This window comes from Amphiprion ocellaris, chromosome 2 (assembly GCF_022539595.1).
Source record: "Amphiprion ocellaris isolate individual 3 ecotype Okinawa chromosome 2, ASM2253959v1, whole genome shotgun sequence".
Classification (NCBI taxonomy): Eukaryota; Metazoa; Chordata; class Actinopteri; family Pomacentridae; genus Amphiprion; species Amphiprion ocellaris.
The window spans coordinates 15,803,280-15,811,706 of record NC_072767.1 but is presented as its reverse complement, the minus strand read 5'-3'; the positions used below and the strand labels follow the sequence as shown (position 1 = coordinate 15,811,706).

Here is an 8,427-nt window from a genome sequence, read left to right as displayed (position 1 = left end):
ACTCCACTGTATTGGCACATAGCAGATAGTTATTTGCTGCTATACTTCCAAAATCTTGCATATTGCAGCTCTAAATTGCATTCTGATCAGTCACTGTTTTAAAATCATCCAGCAATACTTCCATTGTTAGTTTGTTCTGAAATGAAATGCAGATATGAAATTTCACCTGAAGGAATATTTACAAGTGCTTTTGCCGCCATTTTAAGAGGTGAGATTCCACTTCACCCAAGCCTGTTGGCACTTGGAGGAGGTGAGAATATTTCCTGTAGAAACTTTGCTTCGACAGCTTTATTCAAAATGACTTACAGCCTGTCATGTTACATGTTTTGTAACAAGCTGTAAAACTGTCTGTAAAATGTCGATATGATTTATTAAAAAGTGAGGATGAAAAATAAATCTTCACATACACCTTTCAGCACGAAAAACCCCCTTAAGAACAAAATGGATCCGTGCTACTAAATACAAAAATGCAATCAGGGACATGCTCAAGTCTGCTTATTGTAGTATTTAGTGACACTGGTATCGACATGTTGCCTTTGTTCCAGCAGAACACAACTTCACATCTTCAATCTCTGTGAGCTGTGTTAATCTGCTCAGATGAAGCCTGCTCAGCTGGACTGCATTCCACTAAGGAAAATAGAAAGTACAAAGTCAGGCAGAGAAAATCTCATTTCTCACAATGTCTGATTTCACAAGAAACTGGAAGTCCAGGCCTTCCTGTTTCGAAAGCAGCACGTATCACTTATGTACTTCATTTTCAAGTCAGCAGATGCCTTTCAGAGATAAAGAGCGAGGGTAACAGGAAACTGCGAGTGCCCGATATCCTTTGTCTGATACCACAAGGATTGTTTTCTTTTATGTCATTTCTCATAAACTTTGAGAAAAGACGTTAAAAGTCAAAGCCCCAAAGTTCACGCTCATTCAGAAGTTACTATTTTGTTACTGTGGGTAGATCACTGCATATCTGTACTTCACCTCCTTGCTTATTCCTCAAATAAAATGCTTAAATATTTAAATATAAGAGACCAGGAGCACAACTTCTAAATAAAATGCTGTGTATATGATTTGCCAATTTTCAGAATGGAGTATAAAGTATAAAGTAAGCCTTTACTCCACCAGTGCTTGGCACAGTCTTTATATTCCCATACATATGCAGTGCAGTACTGCTTGAAACATGTAGCAGACTATCACATGTAAACATCCCCATTATTTTTCAAATGCAATGTTTCAAGATCTATTTGTCTTTTTAAAACAGACCATGAGATTGAAATCAGAGCACACGGCATTAAAAGCTGTGATGTGAAACGCTGTGAGTGAGATGAAATGCAACTGTTGTGATGCTGAAAAAGTTCACTTACTTGCAAGGAGGCGATTTAAATAATTTAATGTCATTTCAATCACTAACATTTTAACAAGCACTTCAACACTGCAGCAAACTTTGTACTCAAATGGTGACAATGAATAATAAATAAAACAATGTTTATCTTTTTAAGTTAACTTAGCTATTAACTCCCTAAGAATACATTCACACAACATGCTTTAGAAAGCAGTAACAAGGCCTATTCTCAGGGTATACAAGGAGTTTTAACATTCTATCATGCAACGTGAAACATCCTATTCTATAATTATTCCACTCGAGCGGTTTATTACACAAAATCACAACTTTTGACATTTCAGTGCTATGAGTATTTTGGTTTAGACTTTGGCCAGAAGTCGAGTGCGGAGGAATGAAATTAGACGTGACTGTCCGTAAATGGGAGGCTCTCGATTGCTAGAGTGCAACATTCTGTTAAGATTCCATGCAAAAATGTGCATGATTGTGTTTTGATATCATAAAAATATAATAATCCAGGATTTTTATTGAAAGAAACTACTTGATCAAGCTTGAAGATATTAAATATTGGCACAAAAAAAATCACTTATAGACAGCTTAAATCTAAAACAAATATCTGCAATCAGTTTTTAAAACCCCGTATGGGTCCGATCTAGATTAAAAAGAAATAAAGAAAGGTCCTTTAAAGTGTTCCACGATACTTCTTGTAGAACTAAGTGGCCTTCTACAACCTTTTACTAAGGGTGACATATCAGTATTGAATCCTCTGTCCACTATGGATTTATTGTCTTCCTTAGTGCTGTCATTGAATAATTGGCCAGCTCCTTTGTGACAGCTTATTCTGAGTCCGCGGCGGTTAAACACTACAGCTAAATTCTCTCTTTCTACAAACACACACGCATGCACTCACACACACAGTTAATCAAGTGTATCCGCTGTATCTTACATCTTCTATCTTTATCTGCATAGGAAACACCTCCGCAAAGAAGGCCCAAGGGCGTCTGTTGAACGTTTTGCTTACGCAGCTCCACAGTCGAAGCAGGACTCAGTCACCCTGCTGATTCACTCGCTGTCGAACACACACACTGACATACACAAACTTATCATCCAGTGCAAACACACACTACAGGATCATTATCATAAGTGCTGGTTGTGCTTCTTCTTACACAGTCCTCAGGTGTGTGGTGCTCAGTGTGGGGATCCTCCCCGAGGCGGAACTAAAGCACAGTTTGCTTCTGGATCTAATGGCGATGCCGAGGTGTGAGGCCTTAGTATGTGTCCGAGTGCCGTGCTGGCCGACCCTCCTTCCTTCTTTGTTGTCAGTCCTTCCTCCTGAAGGAGCACAAACATTCCAGTTATGGGTTTTAATGTCCGTCCTCTTTCCTTCTGACCATGCTTTCATCCCTTCGTGGCGTCGGCGGCGAGGTTTTCCAGGAGAGTTCTATAAATGTCCGAGCGGAGGAACCGTGGGTACGAGTCTCTTTCCATCAGACCGTAAACTATCTTCTGAGCGTCGTCAAAGCAGTGCATGGTGGGAGTCTTGACGTTCCTTTTGATCTGCTCTCGGGTGTGATAGTCAATGTTGATCTGGAATGAGGCACACAGATAGGAATTAGGGGGACTGGAGCCAAGAGCAAGAGATTCAACATCAGAGCTGGCATTTTTCTGCTTTGATATGTAGCCATTGTTAAATATGTATGGTATCATATATGTGTATGAACAATGTCTGTGTATGAATGTAAACTGCTTTCTGAGTTGGATTTACCTCTTTAGGTGACTCTGCTTTAATGAACTGCTCATAAATCTTCTTGGCTCTTGAGGACATTCGGAATGAAGACTTGATCTTCTTGTAGTCCTCACAGGTGAGCCAGAACTCAATATTCTCATCGCTGTATTCAGATTTGAGAAAGTTGCGAAAAGTAGCCAGTCCATCTGAGGGAAGCACAGAAAACCAAGCATGAGGCACAGATAACACCGCCTCTTCAGCTTTCTTTGCAAAACAGAAAAGCAATTATTCTCTTCCAACTCTCATTCGCACAAACATAATTTACTGTTCTGGCAGTATTCTCATTCTCAGGGGATAAGGAACCTACATTTAGACTCGAGAAGCCTTTCCAGTGACTGTGACCATTGTTGGGTATCTTCTAAACTTAGCCTGCTGGGAGAGAATGTAAGTTGGATTACTTAACCAGAATCAAATTTGGGTAAAATGAAGCTGCAAGGGCACAGAAGCAGTTTAATCAAGAAAGCATAGCAGATGTGCTTATCATATTCATACAAAAATGTCAAAGCCTGGGATATGTTGACGTATGTGCGAGCTCTGCCAAAGCAAACATGGTGTCTCTAGATCATTTGAATCCTTTCATGATGCCATAGATGGAAATGATAGGAGCAGGCTGGCTATTTTAAAACTGAAATGTATGCAAAACACTCCATAAGTCTCCTTACCTCTCAGAGCTTGACGAGTGTGAGAACATGCACTGGAGTCGGCACATAAAGTTCTTTCCACTGCGTAGAAATAAGAAATACATGAATATATCCCTGCTGGATTTACTGCTAGTAAATTAGTTTCCAGCGAATCTGTCAAGGCATGTTTGGCATGTAAGTAATTAGAAAAGAGAGCATGTGACATAAAGTTAAGCTAGATGACATTATTTACTATTTTCAGGAGATGCTATGAAGTAGATATGACATTCTTCTACAGGTTTGTTACGAGAATGTAAAAAGCAAAAACAGAGGTTTGTCAAGACATCATCTGGTATTAAATAGATATGTAAGCAACTTCTCATCAAGTCAGTACATTTACTGGAAGTCCCAGCTCGGTGGTAAAGTTTCACTCACATGTTCTTGTTTCTCTTCTTGTCATCCCTGTCCATGATGAAGTGATGTGTGTTGAGTGGTTCGACGATTAGGCTGGGCATTGTTTTGTTAAGTCCAAACTCTCAGGCTCTCGGTCCTGGTCATGCTGTGGCTGAGAGACTCTGAGGAGGGTTCCCCCTGCGATGCAGCTTTTTATACTAAGGTTTCCTGTTGCTGTGTGCTGGTGCTGCTGGGATACATCAGCAGCTCAACCCAAAACTAAAGAGGAAGCACCCCTTCCTCCTCCTTCTCCTGTTCCTCCTCTCCTCCTACCTCACAGTTAGAAACAGCACATACTCACACTGTACTGCATGCATGCCTCCCTCCTCTTGATGCCTTACTCCCTATTATGTCTCTGCTTCTTTTCTTTCCCTTCTGCCGCTGCAGCTCCTTCCCGCCTCCGAACTGGAGCGGCCAAACAAACAGCACTCTCTGTGGCTCAAAGCAGGCTATGTTCCCATTATTTTTGGTCTGGCAGCAAAGATGCAAATGACAGTAACAGTGACTGTGATAGGCAAATCATGACCTTCACAAATTGTGTTTAGGTAGTCCATGAAAAGAGACTAAAAAGTGAAGACAAATGGAAGAACTGTTCTTGTGAAAATCTACTTTAACATTTATTAATCCCACAAAGGGAAATTGGTCAAAATCTGCCGGAAATTCATGCAACATGAGGACACAGCCATATGAGAAAGAGGAAACAGCAAATTGATTGCAACAGAGAGGCTCAGCAAGGCGACAGGAAGTCAGAAAGACTGTCAGAACATCGTATCATGACCGCTCACTGCTTTCAGTCACAAGTTATTACATTATTGTTGAAAACTTCCAGCATGGTCAAACTGTTAACTGAAATCCTTATATGGTGGGTAGAAAAATCTTTAAAAAAAAAAAAAAAAAAAAAAAAATACAGTTCTGTGGGTTGTCTCTTTAATTTAAAGCCAAATATCATCACAAGCACAGATAGCTTGGAAAACCCCCAGAAGACATGAAATTCTGCCTGCACTCACATCCTCAGCCAGCAAGGTTTTTAAACAGACAACACAGGAAACATAAAGTATAAAACTATGTGGATACACACTAAGATTAAGATCTAGGCTAATTTTATGTAAATCTCATTCACCTCAAAATGAAGAATTTGTAACACCAAATGACACAGGATAGACTTACAAAGTTAACTAGTCGAATAATGAACATGGATGTCATTGCCAATGTCAACAGACTTGTACATATTTGATGGACCACAGCCTTTAACATCTGAGCCTGTTAGTTGTTCGGGGGACTGGCATCAGACAGGGGTGGGGAGAAACAACTGGGCTCTGCCAGAACTCAAGCTGTGGTGTGAGAACTTGTAGTGAACTGGACAAAGTCTTGGCATGGGACTAGCATTAACTGAAAAATTACGTTAGTAGCACTCACCCTTGACGTTTCCTTCAAATCGGCGGCGTTCTGAAACAGATATTTATGCTGGCGTTTAAGTAGCGGTTTCTGCTGATAGGAGCTGATGAAAGAGCTGTGGGAATTTACAGGCTTCAGCATCCAATCCTATATCTTATCTTAAAGGTAGTGGTATGGGTAAATAAAACACATTTTTGGTTGTGCGTTGTCCAGCCATGTCTGGAGGGAAAAGTGCTTGTAGCAGATCAGGTGGTTGAGAACAGAGCTTTAGTTTTGTTTATGCTCAAAGACATTCCTGGCATGGTACTTGCGTGTACACAAAATGAAGTAGATGTGTGAAGTTAAAACCTAGCCAAATTTCTTTGAACAGCTATCCAGGTGATATTTATGAATGTCAGATTCAGAATGTTAAAGAAGCCATTGGAAGCAGCGCGCCAGTTCTGGTATTGTCATTCACTGTGTTGGGATTGGGGCTTCACATGCTGCTTGTTGATCTAACAGTCATTTCACTTGAACACTTATTCAGCTGGAAGCCAGAAACCCGTAGTAAAATCTGCATCCTCGCATAGGAAAACTGACTCAGCTGCAAGGGTTAAACCTTGATTATACTCTATTGCAGATGCACACGTAGACAGCAGTTGTTATTTTTATACTTCTTTTCTGACCTGCAGTATTCCACTGCAGTAAGCTTGAAGGACTCTGATCGATACATGCACAGTAGGTCATAAGTGCACACTCAAATTTTTGGCTGCAGCAGACTTCTGCAGAGGGATTTACATGGACTCTTGCAATCTTGAGGAGTTGACAAAATTTCCATCACATGGCCCCTTACGTATTTGCAGAAAATATAACACTGGCCTTACATGGCTAATCATGTGCTGCTCTCACTGGAATGCATATGGAGAAGGTTAAGGGTTTAATACAGGCAGCGGAGGCCTTCACAACTGTAATACAACTATAAATTGTATGGGGTGACTGTGAGGTTGCAATTAAGCTAACGACTACTTACCCGACATCTTGGCCACCACATGTGCCAATTTAGTCCAAGCAATTATAATAGAAATGCTAGCCCTGCTCCCAGAAGTCAATGCTGGTGTTCACATATTCTTAGTTTGTGTGCATTTGTACTGACACAATCAGCTTCAGGACATGCAATACATTCAAAGTCCAATCTGGATTGTTGCAACATACCACTCTGAAAGAAGCACTTTGAATGGGTGTAAAGATCTCTTATAAAACTGCTTTGGTAAGTCCCAAGTTTAAAAGCAGAGGGATCAAAGCCCTGTAAATTTAACCACAAGGCTTTCTCCAATTCAGAGTCTAGCTATAAGTGTGACAGGACAGAGTCACACCATCTGCCTCTAACTTCACATTAGTCAGATGGGCTTCTGCACACTTCACTTTGAGATAGGCTTTATTCTGCTCGCCTGTGGCCATTTTACACAGAAACTGTTTTTCATTTCTCCAATTTCTGGAAATATTAGTCGATAAAAGACGCTTTAAATTGATATCATAGGAAATCATGTGGCTACACAAAACTAGACAGAAAATCTGTCTCTGTCTGGAATCTGTCTGTGAAGTATGGGTTTCTGAACACATTTAAACAACTTACAGTGAGAAGTGTTAAAGTCCAGTTCAATTTATGAAAAACCCAGCTTTTAAGCTGTAGCTTTGTAATGGATTTGATTTAATTGCAGTGTTTAAAAAATGAGTATTTGAGACCTGACAGAACAAGAAGAGTGGTTCTATATAAATGTTACCAATGTCACTTTTCATTTCTCCATTGATAAAAGTTGTAAAAATTACTAGGAGAACAAAAGGACTACTTTTTGAAGCTTTTTAAAGCAAAACCACAGGCTGCCCTGTTAAAATCTACCCCTTGGCTTGACCTCACTGATGCTGCTTTCTCTCTTTTGCCCAAACACGGTTATAAGTAGTGAGGCGTTGCGAAGAGTCACCAAACACTGTGAAGTGAAAGCTTTTTCTACAGTCTACAATTACAAGATCAAGCAAAATAGCAGTGTATAAGGACTAACATTCGGGACATTCGCATCTAACACCCAGATCTGTTAGTAAAGTTCCCCCAACTGTGACTGTCTTGACCAACACCGTGCCATCAACAGTACTCACTTCCTTCTCGCTGCCATGGTAACAGTGCTGCGCTATGGGAAAACACTGACAGACTGTGTGTGAAGAATAGCGTGCCATGTGATGGGGGAGATGTGAGACCTCTGTCAGTTATCAGGAACAACCCCTGACACCTCAGTGTACTCAGAGTTACTGACGTATGACTTTGAAACAACTGTGCTGCTCGTAAATGAAAACTCATGATGCTGTTTACTTTGATACCTGCAAATAGTTTCTGCCTGCAGCCCGAAATTACATTGTGCTGTAATTTGCAGTAGTCATTTGCAGTAGTCGATACACTCATACATTTCTACCCATAAATTTCCTACAGTATTCACTCTTGCAATACAATTTCCACTTGCAGCTATAGCATTATGAGAGATATAGCATTTTATGGCACACACAGCATTTAGAGGGTAGAGAAAGATCACAGCCTTGGTTAAATGCTGTAAGAGTCAACTTGAATGTAACATAATGTGTGTAAATAATATTTAGCAAAAACCTTAGTATGTCCCAAACTTAATCATACTACTTTTGGTGTCTAACCCTAGCTTCACATGGGATTCAGAATCTAAAAATGGCATCTTTTGATGTAAATGTCCATTAAGTAAAATCCCTCCTCCCAATCCATCCTGTGGTGGTTGTTATCGTGACTTTGTCCTGCCAATCTGAACAATTGGAGGAGCTCACACATTTGTTCTTAAATCATTTTT

The 8,427-nt window shown here is 40.3% G+C and overlaps 1 protein-coding gene across 2 annotated transcripts; it reads right to left on the bottom strand.

Moving 5' to 3' along the window:
• Window positions 1-1,368: 1,368 nt before the first annotated feature.
• LOC111575811 (regulator of G-protein signaling 21-like) lies at window positions 1,369-4,517 on the bottom strand. Of its 2 annotated transcripts, none has more exons than XM_023281158.3 (5): window positions 4,175-4,517; window positions 3,782-3,841; window positions 3,427-3,488; window positions 3,099-3,265; window positions 1,369-2,920 (listed from the first exon to the last, which is right to left on the bottom strand). In XM_023281158.3, exons 1-5 carry the CDS (start codon window positions 4,252-4,254, stop codon window positions 2,732-2,734), a joined length of 558 nt encoding a protein of 185 aa, XP_023136926.1. In that variant the 5' UTR covers window positions 4,255-4,517; the 3' UTR covers window positions 1,369-2,731. The 2 variants fall into 2 exon arrangements, with proteins under 2 accessions (XP_023136926.1, XP_023136925.1); XM_023281157.3 differs by having other exon boundaries at window positions 3,427-3,491; window positions 4,175-4,511.
• Between the last annotated feature and the right edge of the window lie 3,910 nt (window positions 4,518-8,427).

Excerpts from the sequence above, each read along its gene's own strand:
- LOC111575811 (XM_023281157.3), bottom strand. The coding sequence starts at position 4,254 with ATGCCCAGCCTAATCGTCGAACCACTCAACACACATCACTTCATCATG. Across the intron at positions 3,266-3,426 it reads AAGGCTTCTCGAGTCTAAAT|ATGGACTGGCTACTTTTCGC; the intron begins GTAGGTTCCTTA and ends TGCTTCCCTCAG. Across the intron at positions 2,921-3,098 it reads AAGCAGAGTCACCTAAAGAG|ATCAACATTGACTATCACAC; the intron begins GTAAATCCAACT and ends GCCTCATTCCAG.